Source organism: Carcharodon carcharias, chromosome 2 (genome assembly GCF_017639515.1).
Source record: "Carcharodon carcharias isolate sCarCar2 chromosome 2, sCarCar2.pri, whole genome shotgun sequence".
Classification (NCBI taxonomy): Eukaryota; Metazoa; Chordata; class Chondrichthyes; order Lamniformes; family Lamnidae; genus Carcharodon; species Carcharodon carcharias.
The window spans coordinates 25,833,122-25,846,287 of NC_054468.1; the positions used below are offsets into that span (position 1 = coordinate 25,833,122).

The 13,166-nt window shown below is 38.9% G+C and overlaps 1 protein-coding gene across 1 annotated transcript in view; it reads left to right on the top strand.

Annotated features, from left to right (window-relative positions):
- The window catches only part of atr (ATR serine/threonine kinase), a 103,918-nt gene that overhangs the window by 22,060 nt on the left and 68,692 nt on the right, over positions 1-13,166 (top strand). The window contains exons 5-12 of the mRNA XM_041175621.1: positions 2,696-2,892; positions 4,260-4,451; positions 4,991-5,211; positions 6,546-6,701; positions 8,296-8,494; positions 9,728-9,990; positions 12,231-12,424; positions 12,723-12,823. Of these exons, the coding sequence (XP_041031555.1) occupies positions 2,696-2,892; positions 4,260-4,451; positions 4,991-5,211; positions 6,546-6,701; positions 8,296-8,494; positions 9,728-9,990; positions 12,231-12,424; positions 12,723-12,823 (1,523 nt within the window). The remainder of the gene's footprint in view (positions 1-2,695; positions 2,893-4,259; positions 4,452-4,990; positions 5,212-6,545; positions 6,702-8,295; positions 8,495-9,727; positions 9,991-12,230; positions 12,425-12,722; positions 12,824-13,166) is intronic.

Sequence of the window (13,166 nt, forward strand, 5' to 3'; positions counted from 1 at the left end):
CAGAAGGCTGTAGAGTGTGAAATTGAAAGATGAGTTGTTTCCTCAAACTTGGGTTGAGCTTCATTGGAACACTAGCATGCCAAGGACAGAGAGGCCAGAGTGTGAACGAGGCAGAGAATTGAAATGATGAATAACAGGAAGTTCAGGGTTGTGCTGGCGGATTGAATGGAGGTGTTCTGCAAAGCAGTAGACCCAGTCTACTTTTGGTCTCCCCAATGTAGAGGAGACCACATTGTGATTAGCAAATGTAGTATACTAAATCGAAAGAAGTACAAGTAAATCGTTGTTTTACTTGGAAGGAGCATTTGGAGTCTTAGCTGGTGAGAAGGGAGAAGATAAAAGGTTAGGTGTTGCATCTCCTTTGCTTGTCACCATTAGACTAGGAAAGGCTGCGCAAGGTGTTAATAATAAGATAATGTTATAGCTATGTTACTTTTTATACAATTCCCTGCGTCCACCACACAGTCATTGTGGAGACAAAATCCTGTCTTCACATTGAGGATACCCTCCATCATGTTGCATGGCACTACCACTGTGCTAAATGGGATAGATTTTGAACAGATCTAGCAACTCAAGACTGGGCATCCATAAGGCACTGTGGGCTTTGGCAGCAGCAGAATTGTACTCAAACACAATCTGTAACTTCATGATACAGCATATCTCCGACTCTACCATTACCATCAATCCTGGTTTAATGAAAAGTGCAGACGGGCATGCCAGGAGCGGCACCAGGCATACCTAAAAATGAGGTGTCAACCTTGTGAAGCTATAACACAGGACTACTTGCATGCCATACAGCATAAGCAACAAGTGATAGACAGAGCTAAGTAAATCCACAATCAACAGATTAGATCTAAGCTCTGCAGTCCTGCCACATCCAGTCGTGAATGCTGGTGGACAATTAAGCAACTCACTGGAGGAGGAGACTCCACAAATATCCCCATCCTCAGTGAAGGGGGAGCCCAGCACATCAGTGCAAAAGATAAGTATAAAGCATTTGTTACAATCTTCAGCCGGAAGTGCTGAGTGCATGGTCCATCTCGGTCTCCTCCGGAGGTTCCCAGCATCACATGTCAGATGCCAGTCTTCAGCCAATTCATTTCATTCCATGTGATATCAAGAAACGGTTGAAGGCACTGGATAGTGCAAAGGCTATGGGCCCTGACAATATTCTGGCAATAGTACTGAAAACTTGTGCTCCAGAACTTGCCGAACCCTAGCTATAACACTGGCATCTACCCAGCTATGTGGAAAATTGCTCAGGTATGTGCTGTCCACAAAAAGCAGGACAAACCCAACCTGACCAGTTACTACCCCATCAGTCCATTCTCAATCATCTGTAATGTAATGGAAGGGGTCATCAGCAGTACTATCCAGCAGCACTTGCTTAGCAATAACCTGTTCACTGACGCCCAGTTTGGGTTCTACCAGGGCCACTCAGCTCCTGACCTCATTACAACCTTGGTTCAAACAGGGGCAAAAGAGCTGAACTCCAGAGGTGAGGCGAGAGTGACTGCCCTTGACATCAAGGCCACATTTCACTGAGTGTGGCATCAAGGAGCCCTAGAAAAACTGGAGCCCATGGGAATCAGGGGGAAAACTCTCCAATGTTTGGAGTCATAACTAACAGAAAGGAAGATGGTTGTGGTTGTTGGAAGTGAGTCATTTCAGCTCCATGACATCATTGCAAGAGTTCCTCTGGGTAGTGTCCTTGGCCCATCCATCTTCAGCTGCTTCATCAATGACCTTCTTTCTATCATAAGGTCAGAAATGGGGATGTTCGCTGATGATTGCACAAAGTTCTGCAACGGAACTCAGACATGTCCATGTCCAAATGCAGCAAGACCTGGACAATATCCAGGCTTAGGCAGAAAAGTGGCAAGTAACATTTGCGCTACACAAGTGCCAGGCAATGACCATCTCCAGCAAGAGAGAATCCAACTATTGCCCTTTGACATTCAGTGGCATTACCATCACTGAATCCCTCACTATCAACATCCTGGGGGTTACCATTGACCAGAAATTGAACTGGATTAGCCATGAACTGTGGCTACAAGAGTGGTAAGAGGCTAGGACTCCTGCAATGAGTAACTCACCTTCTAACTTCCCAAAGCATGTCCACCATCTACAAGGCACAAGTCAGGAGTGTGATGGAATACTCCCCACTTGCCTGGATGAGTGCATCTCCCGCAACACCCCAGAAGCTTGACAAAGTAGCCGGCTTGATTGGCATATCATCCACAGACATTCACTCCCTTCACCACTGACGCACAGTAGCAGCAGTGTATACCATCTACAGGATGCACTGCAGGAATTCACCAAAGCTCCTTAGAGACCAGCTTGCAAACCCACAAACCCTACCATCTAGAAGGTCTAGGGCAACAGATAGATGGGAACACCATCTGGAAGTTCCTCTCCAAGTCACTCACCATCCTGACTTGGAAATATATTGCCATTCCTTCACTGTTGCTGGGTCAAAATCCTGGAACTTAGTTCCTAACAGCACTGTGGGAGTACCTACATCATATGGACAGCAGCGGTTCAAGAAGGCAGCTCATCACCACCTTCTCAAGGGCAACTAGGGATGGGTAATAAACGCTGACCCAGCCAGCGAAGCCCACGTCCCGTGAATGACTTTTAAAAAATTCTCTTTGAGATTATATATGGTAACTCATGTTGATGCTTTGTGTTTCAGTATTTGTTAAGCTGCTTGTATATAGCGATGAGAGCAGAAGGCATCACTGCCATACAGGAAATATGTAATCATACCCAGACACAATTGACAGAAGTTCCCAAAACAGACGGAGGGAGTAGCAGTGATGAAATTCCAGAAAAAAGACCACGCTTGAGTTTTACTGCACAAAGCGTGCAGAAACCGGATATACCAGCTAAGTATGGACTATTTTGTTTAATATATACTTTTAAAAATTGCTTATTGTTAACCCATTTCCTTTTGTTTCTTGTCACCCAGAAATCATTTAACTAGCAAGAGTTAAGCATCTGTTTTCCCATCCACCCTTTCCCTATTATGACTGTTCAATGAGGGATGCATTTGAACTGACTTGCTCTTTTTCCCTCCATTGCCATGCTTCCAAGAAAAGATCATAAACTTGTCATAAGAGAATTTACATGGACTAGATGGGCTTACTATGACTATGTAATGTACTTATCTCTACTAGCCGACAATTCTCCAAGATCTCTGTATTCCTCTCATTCTGACTTCCTGAGCAACCCCGGTTTTCTTTGCTTCACTACTGGCAGCTGTGCTTCCAGCTGCCTAGGCTCTAAGATCTGGAATTCCCTCGCTAACCCACTCCAGTTCTCTATCGGTGACCTGCCCTAATTTCTCATTATGTTGTTCAGCGTCAAATTTTGTTTGGTAATCGTTCCGGTGAAGTACCTTGGCATACCTCACTGCGTCGGAGGTGCTGTACAAATGGAAGTTGTTGTTATCCAGCCACCTTGTAATTATAATCAGGCCAAAATAGATGATGACTTTCTCCTGTGTTGTCATGAACATTCCGCCTGGCAAATGAAGATAATGTGATTCTCATGTGAATCTTCATTAGAAGACTTCCCAACTCCAATGCCAGGCACAAACCCTTCCCCCAGCTCCCTCCCCCTCCCCCACCGCCATCACCAATAAATTCTATTGAATAGAAAACAAAGGTCGAAATTACAACAATACACAGACATTAAAAGCTTTTGAGCAGCTTGCTCAAGCCAAAACATTTATCAAACAAATTAATCACCTTCCTAATGGCTGGCATTCATCCATACATTTTCTCTCTTTCTGATTTCAACTACACATTCCTAACAGCTTTTGATATGTTGTTCCAGAGTTGTGATATCTAAGCTCCTACTGCTTTGTTTAAACCTGAGGCAGCCAGGATCATTATGAAGAGAGAAACTTTTAAAATCAGCATTGGGAAATGAGGCTGAAGTCAACAGTTAGAGTTTCCATTTAAGTATTGCAGCGATGGATTCGGGGAACAAATCTGCTAAAAATGTGCTTCTACTATGCTGCTAATGGGCTGACTGTCCTCGGCAGAGCAATCATCAAGTTATTTTGCAGGGGCAAAGCTGATAGACATGATCCATGTTTAATAGGTTTGTACTCTGAACCCGTCCACCCAAACAATGTTATAAGCAGAGAAACAGCTGATTCTTCATGAATATAGCTGCAATATTTTTTTTTTTCAGAAATAATTTTCAAACTTTTTTCATGCAAATCTGGTAACAACGTTCATCCCTTATAGATTTGGTCCAGTGGAAATAAAATTCAAGAGCAAGCTATGGTGGGCAATGTGTGAGAGACTCGCTTCATTAATCAGTTTACTGGAGAAGGCTCAGTCGCATGAGAAGGCTGTAACTGTGTTGGAGGGTATCACAATTATACTTCGTTTGGCTGCTCTGTGTACAGCATTCTGTGACCAAGGAGTTTCAGATAGGTATAAAGTAATTTTGATTTTATGTTTATCCTTTCTCACTGTTGTCCCATTCTGATGTACTTTGGCTGTCCAGTTCTAACATCCTGATCATGGAGAAATTGAGCAAAGAAAGGTGCTTAGCACGAACATTCTCCAGCCATTTGTTATAGCCATTTGTCACAGGACTTTACAAGTCTCTTTACGGATGTTTCAATGTGCTGAAATGGGAACTGGTGTTTGGTCACATTGGTGAGCATAAGTATCAAGTAAAGAATAGCTATGAAACCATTGTTTGCATATCCTTACCTTATTTGCACTTTGGGAGCCTTCTAAGAAACGGTAGTTTCAGTGAAAGTTCGTGCCAATGAAGGCACAAAGAACTCTATGGTTTAGCAGTTTACCCTTGTGCTTCCTCTGGTAATTTTCATGTGGTAAAACGTGGAGTCAAAAACCATTATCAAGCATAGTGTGATGAATTTTGTGGCCTTGCACCACAATGTAGAGTTGAAATTTGATTTGTCTTCACTAGAACAAACATCGCAATCCTTTTTTCTATTCAGTACTGACAGAATCAAAACAAATAACACTTCCAGTGGGAAGACACAATGTTCCACTGGAATTTCGTCAATGAAAATACAATTGATTTGGATAAATTTTGAGATGTTTACCCAAGTCCTGGAATATGGAAGAAAACAACTGAGCATTGCTTCCAAAGATGAAGAATTGGGACAGTTAGTTGACAGATTAATAAAAATAATTGATGCCGCAATCTGCTTGCAAGGTAGGTGAAGCAGATATTTAATGTTAGTAATTTAGTGTGAGAAATATTGGCGCAATAAGGAACCATATATTTTGACTAATAAATCTACCTTTGAAGCCTTGAAAAAATCCCTCCAAAAATGGGGTTGACTTAAACGCTGAGTATAAAATTTGGCTTCTGTGTTTCCTGTGAATACACTTCAAAAGTTTTTAATTGTGTTTGGGATGTCCTGAGTTTTTGAAAGGTGAAAAGAAATGTTAATTTTAGTGGTAGCTTTTACTCGCCGATAACTGAGGATAATCAGGTAAAGTCCCCTCGATATGGTTCATTTTGTAACCCGTTGTTACTAGCTATTTTCCAAGGATCAGTACCTAGCCTGCTCTGAACACTCCATCTGGTCTGGCAGATCAATAGGGAAAGAGAAATTTTAACCTGTTTTCCCACCTCTGATTGCTTCCACAACTCATGTTGTATGTGCATGCATGCTGAACACCCGAGTGTTTATATTTTACAAACCATTACTTTCAGAACATTGGTTGAAGTGTTTGTGTCAATTCCTGTGTTCTGTATTTTAGCCCCCATTCAATTGCTTCACTCACCTAGCACTCCCAGGAATTTGACTTGAACATGCTAACCAGTGTTCTGAGAACATCAGTTTAAACTCCTGATGAAAATAAGAAATGCCCTTATGATGAGATCTGTGGTTCAAGGCCTGCAAAGCTCGCATTACAAAAACTAACACTTTAATGAAGTATTGACAAAGGGAGATATAATGAGGAAAATTAAAAATAATTAAGTGTCATAGAGAATGTGTGAATAACTGAAGCAGCTGGCTGGCGGGCAAGGTAGGTAGAGATGAAAATGGCAAAGCAGAACAGACTGCAGTGGCTTAGGAACCCCGGTGAAAAGGAAGCTACAATCTGTGGAAATGAGCTCCAGCTCGAGTCACTATTGATGTGTTCAGATTCAAATATTAAAGCTTGAATAATTTTGAACAGCTGAAACTAGTTTCTCTTTTATAAATGATTTGAGGTTATATTTTGTTGAAATAAATAATAAGTACATAGTGTGCTTCCAACCTTTATAAGTTTCTGGACCAGATAATATTTTTGGGTAAGAAATTGCTCAAAGCTCCAGTTCTTCAGTGCTGAGTGCTACGACAGTTGTAAGAAACTATTGACAAAAGCAAGATCTTTACTGCAGTATTTGTGAGAGAATGATAACAGTAATTTCAATTAGAGAGAGACACAAATTTATAGCCTGAATTTAGTTTGATTTCTTCAAAATAAATCTCGTTAAGTTTCTGCATATCTATGTTTTTAGGTAGTTAATTTTAAGATTTTATATTTTGCTAGTTGTCCAAGATCAAGGGAACAAAGATACACTTCAGACACTTTGTGATTTTCTGTCATTACCGTGGATTCACAAACACAGTACCGATGCAGTTTTCACATCTGTTGGCTTCAGCTCTGACCTAATATCCCTCAGTCAGCAGTTGTCAAACAGTTTCTGTAAGTACAATAATTACAGCTAAGATTCATTTAAATATCTGAAATGTACATTTCCAAAGTGCATGGAAGTGCACAGATATAAAATATATTGACTTGCATTTAAAAAGGAGCAGAACAAAGGGAAGAGGGAGGCAGAGAGGGAAAGTTCCATACACAGATACACGTGCATTGCATATGAGACAAAGTTAAAATGAACTGTGGAGTGTTTAAATGGAAAATAGATGTTGGTTGATTGGCTGAAATGATATCAATGTGAGCTAATGGAAAGTATCATGAGAGAAGTTTTAAAAAAATAGAGGGAACGTGTGAGTAGCTGAAGCAACTATGCACTGGGTAAGGCACACAGAGATGAAAATGGCAAAGAATAACAGGCTCCAGTGGCTAAAGAAGAAACAAGTTCCACACAAAGCATGTTTCCTGTGTTGACTCTCAGATTCATTCCTGTATCTACTTCAAGCTGTGCCCTTTCCTTGGTACCTTCCTATGAAAGTACAGAAGATGTAAAACCACAGCAGCACAAACCAGGTCAGGCTGTATTGGTGGTGTCAGGAAGAGATATTAATATATATATAATGTTATTGGAAATAATTTTTTTTAAAAACAGAAGCTTAATCTGTGTGTGTTAATTGGATTAAAGCCAGCTAGTCTGGGTGCTTTAATGTATAATAGTTTTGAGATGTAAACAGAGGTAAAGGGTGCATTTGCATTTTGTTGAATAGAGTATTCAAGAGTGAGAGTGAAATCTTGCACCTAGCTAGGAGACACCAAGCCATGTTTAGATTACTAATAGAATTGGTATTATGAAAGGGGTTTTATTGTTAGAAGAGGTGGAGTTCAAAGGGCCTGGTGATACAATGAAAATTTACGTTCAAAAGGAATAGCTAGGTATAACCTGAGAAGAGTTTGTGTGTGCAGGTCAGAGGCATGTAAGATCTGAGCCTGTAAACCTACAACTATCTGCAAAGGAACCAAATTGAAAGGAACCTCATTTTGAATTTGTAAGGTGAAAATGTTTTGCCTGGTGTTTGCTAAGTCTATTGGTTATTGTTGCCTCAGTGGAGATTAATTGGGAATTTGTTAAAAGTTATGTTAGTAATTTGTAGCATGTGTATGTGTTTAATTTGTTGAAAATGAATAAATGTTTCATTTACTTTGATATGAAAACCTCGAGAACTGGTGGTCTTATTCCTGAATTTAGAGCCGCAACTTAAAACATGCCAATTGAAAATATAGGTTATGACAGTTGTTTAAAGTTTCCCTCTGGGATTTTAAATAACTCAGCCTTTACAAACTGCTGTGTAGAAATTGTTCCAGGTGGGCATTCAGGGCTGACCATGATGGTCGTGGAGCAGGGGCTGGGACAGGTACCTCCAATGGTATATATCTCCGATTCAATAAATATATTTATGAACAAGTTTCTGTTTTGTGTAATTGTTTTGGTTTAACTCTTATGTTAAGAACTAATAAAACCAATATTAGGACCAAGCCGGTCTGAAAAGTTATTGCCGGTTAATTGCCTTGATACTGATTTAAAATTAACTACTTTTTCATTTTTATTTCTGACCCTGACTTCTGATCCTGTTATGTTCCACAGCACACCAGAACCAGGCAAAATGTGTGTACCTGCTTTCTTTACTACACAATGAGGTGTATCCTGATTGGAGAACAGCAATACACAGATGGTCTTTGCAGAGTTCCAGTGAAGTCACCCGTGCAGGTTCTGTGCAGGGTTTCCCCATACTGCTGCATTATCTCGGTGTTAAATCACATTCCCTCATTGAGGAGGTTCTCTTGTACGTGCTTTTTTAAATTTGAAATAAACACAAAACAGATTTTAGTTTTTCCTGAATGCCTGATAGTGAGTTATGAATTAATAGTCCAAATGATTGCTTCATTTTAAATGTAATCTGTGCCAAATCTGTGCTTTCTATATATCTCTGATTTTAATGTTTTGAAACACGTTTGGCCAAAGTTACGGGAATGTAGTATAATCAGTAATTTTCTTTGAATAATATTTCGCCAAACTTATTTCATCAAACACCAAAGGGTTATGTCAACTACTTTTGAGCCCATCAACTATGAAAGTGAACAATATGAAAGTTAGTAAACAGACTTTGGGGGAGGAGTGACAGTCTGTTAGAATTGTGTTCATGGGAATATTTAGTGGTGTGGGTGAAAGGCAGGCAATCGGGGCTGACCAAGATAGAGAGCAGGGACTGGGACAGGAATCTCTGATTGCAAGAATGGGGCTCAGAAAATTGAGAGGGTGCTATAGGCATGGTTACAGTTGAGTGACAAAATTTATTTACACAGCTCTGAAGGATGTGAGACAATATTCCACTGAGTATTTAAGATTGGGTATTCATTTATATATCAGCCTATTAACTACAAATCAGTCTAAACGTCAGAGAAGCGACTTACTGAAACATTATGGCATGATGGGCTGTTTGTTTGTAAAAATGATTATTTAATTTAGATATCTTATTACTGATAAATCTCATAAATGCCTTATAAATAGTCCAGCAATATGACCTATTGGATAATGAGAAATCACTGCATCATTCTTTTGGCTTGTGCAGAATTGCTGACTGCTATAGCTAGAACTGTTTTGGGACTTAATTTTGCATTCTTCGCTCCTCTGACTGATCTGTTCCTTGTTTTTATCTTCAATGCCATTGTTGGGCACACTTTCAGCCACCATGATCCTGCTGTCTGGAACTCAGTTCCTAAATCTCTCCATCTTGAATTCCTTTACTGATTATTTTACTTCTGAAAGTAGATTCTTTCCTGTAATTCTATTTCAATGTTCTCCACTTCTTCCTGGTGACCATTATTTTTTATTCTCCAAATAGTAAATGGTCTGATATGTCCTGCTGACATGAAAATTGTTATATAAATAGGTTTTTGTTGTCTTTGTGCCATCATTGTGTCTTTGTTAGAGGAGAACATTCGGCATATTTGCAGTGCATCATTTCAGAACGTTTAGGTGCATGATGATCCCATGACTTCTTTTTAAAACTTTTCAGAAACAAGCTCCAAGAGGATTCCAATTTGATACATGAAGAATTGGCCAATAATGTTGGAAAGTTAGCCTGTGTGCTTTCAGGCAAATCTGAATTGTTGCTTCCCATCAACGACTTGCTACTTACAAATGAAGATTGTGAACTCCTCTGTAGTAATATCATTGTAAGAAGTGAGTGTGCACTCGCTGAACCTTCAGTTGGACCTTCTACTTTTATTCCATTCCTTGTGCTAATTGGAAAGTCAATGCCTGCTTCAGTAAAACTTGGTGAGTGTTACATCAGTTTAGGGAGAGCTGCTTGCTGAAAGGGAACAAAAGTCTGCACACAAAGCACAATATTACACTCGGGCAAATATAATTCAAGTTCCATTTGTCACTTTAAAATTTTGTATCTACTTTTATCAATGCTACTGTGGTCACTGGTTCGCAGACTTTCAGTTGCAGAGGTAATGGTTTTGCCGCTCTTTGTAAACAATTTATCTCAAAAACTAAAAAGATGGATTTCAACAAAACTTGGTACACAAATAGGGTGTGGCCTCAGGAAGAACCGATTAGTTTTTATTGGAGATCCAGATTCGGATCCTGGAATTTTGTTAAAGGGAACTTTCACATTGGGAGATGGGATGAGTTGACTTTGTTTTAGAATATTGAGGATTATTTGATTAGAATGTTGTTGATTGGTTTAAAATGTTGTAGATTATCTCAGCTATTCTGGTAGAATTTGTCACAGCTGTCAAAACATGAGCAAAGTTTTCAGAGCAGGTTTTGGATGTGGATTGGTCTGAAGCCTCCTCAATGAGATGGAAGCTCTTAATAAAAAAAATTTCTTTTTTCAGCTTTGTAGTTACACAGCATCAATCAGGCAGGCAAAAGCCTCAAGGAAGAGCTGCATCATTGAAATAACATTAACACAGTGTGGCGCTCTCCACTGAGTGCCCTATTCACTTGTTGCTGAAATTGCAAAAGTATTTTCTCTTCCTCTGTGCCTGCCCTACCTCATCCTTGCATTATCATTGTGTTGAAAAACCAAGACAATATCGTCCACTTTAATCATTTATTTTTATTAGGCCTTCAGAATTGTTGTTCCCCCAGTCTTCACTTCCCTGTGCAAATGTTATATGACTTTAGCACCCAAGCTTAACATCAAATGTTCACCTCAGTTTCTCCATCTATTAAATACAAAAAAGATATCTAGCACTCCAAGTATTATACTGTTCAAAGTGTCACACTTTGTTAAAGATGCAAAATGATCAAAGCCAGTTATTTCATGACGGATTCTTCTGATCTGGAACCAAAAATCTGTAAACTGTTACAATTTTCCTCTGATTGATTCTAGGCATTGTTCATTTAGACATTCCAGCACAGGAAATACATGAGTAGTAGCCATGGATGTTATGCTTTGGGACTTTCTGGCCATTTTTCAAAGGGGTCAAAGGGAAAAAATAGCTTTTTTATAAGCATAGGGTATTCAGAATAGGTTAAAATAAAAACAGAAATGATACATAGCTAAAGTGGAAATGATCTAGATTTGATCTTTTCTCATAGACTAAATATATATTTGTTAGCTCATATTGGCACCTGAAAAACACCTCATACCCATTGTATTATTAAACCTTTGATTTATTCTTTTGGCTATGAATGGAGAGATATAAGAAAGAAGAAGCTGGGACTCTGGCAGATAAGATTTTTGAAATAGGATATCAAGATTTTGAAAGAGAAAGCTGCCTCAGAGATTTTAAGGACCACAAAGCTGGAGGAACAGTTAAAAATCATCGCGTTTAACTCAAATGAAGTAACCCACTGACCTGGGAAATTGACCTTCTTTGGTTTTGAATCATTACACAAAGACAAGTTTTACCAGTAGAAGTGTATCTGATCATGATTGTTGCACTATATATTCACTCAATGTGAAATGAAGCAGCTTAACAATTTGCTTAACAAGCCTAGTTTCATTGAGTGTTTCCTTGGCTCCCATTTGGAGAGGTTGAAGCAACACACTCGTGAAAGGGTTGAATATCCAGTCCAGGTTGCGAGGAGAATTATTGTTACCCTCCTGTCTTATACTTTCAGGCAAGTAGATATAGGGAAGTATGGATCAACATCTATATAAAAGTAAGAGGCCAGATCTCTTATGGGAGCAACTGATGTCACTGAATCCAAGAAGGTATTAGAGCAGACCTGAATTAGTAACAGAGGGACAGGATAGTTTGGCATGTTTGTTCCTTCATTCTCTACAAGTGCTGACTCCTCTTTGGTGCTACTTATTTGACTTTGCTGTAGAATGAAATTAATACTTAAAGCACAAATAACAAAGCTTCTGAACAGCTTCTGTCTACATTTTTCACAGGATGAGCACAAAGAAATGTCAATATTAGAAACTTGTGCTGTGACTTAAATAGCCATGAGGCTATGGCTTGCCTTAGGGCAGTGTAAGGGTTAAGATAAGAATGTGATATTTAAGCTGTGTTTTGGTAGTACTATATTAATGTTGTTCATTTTTCCCACAGCTTTCATAAGCAACATTCCCTATCTGTGTAAACATGTGAATTTGGGGAAAACTGATTCAGATACCAAAGCCATTTATGGTGCAATACTGAACCTCATGGAAGATTCAGATAAAGCTGTCAGAATTGCATTTGGTGAAAAAATACATCATTTGTTAGAGTCCCAAGATGTTGAAGAGCAGAGTTTACTTAAAGAGGTGAACAAAGTCAGATTTCTAAAGAAAAATATTGTGTAGCTACAGTGGGGCTTTGCTGTTCTGTTTTTGGTATTTTGAAACAATAATTTGAAATGTGCGCTGTTTATGGTTCATAGCTATTTAAGTATTTGTCAGAAGTATTGCAGTTTGTGGGTGTACATCTCGAATTACTTCGCTGTGTTCATTTGGAACATAAGTGGAATGTACCTGACTAAAGTCACTGGTGGTTTATGTCCCATTTAATATAGAATTATAAATTAATATTATCCTGTGTATCTTTTTTTAAATTTATTTTTAGCTGCTTGTATCTAAACTGAAGGAGGCATACGCAGTTGCTAAGATTTCAAGAAATAATGAGCTAAAAGATACACTAATCATTACAACCAGAGAAATTGGACGGTAAGTAATAAATCTCAGAACTTTCATGTAAAGTTTTACTTATGTCCTGAAGTGTGTTGCTATAAATCTGGCAGAACAATTAAAACTGTATAAATTTAAACCAGAACTATACGTAAAACATGAGTATAAAGCAATATATTGTATAGTATGTGTGTATATATAATATATTCCTCCCGCCCCTGTTTCAAGATGTTTTCCTCTCATTATGTTCTTCTTGACATCAGAGAGAATAGAGCAGCAGATTGTTCCCAATTTTGACCCAGGTAGTTTTCTTCTTTCTGAAGAATTACTTAAGTTTGTGGTCGACATGTCTCGCTTCCAATTTGATCAAACTCAGCAATCT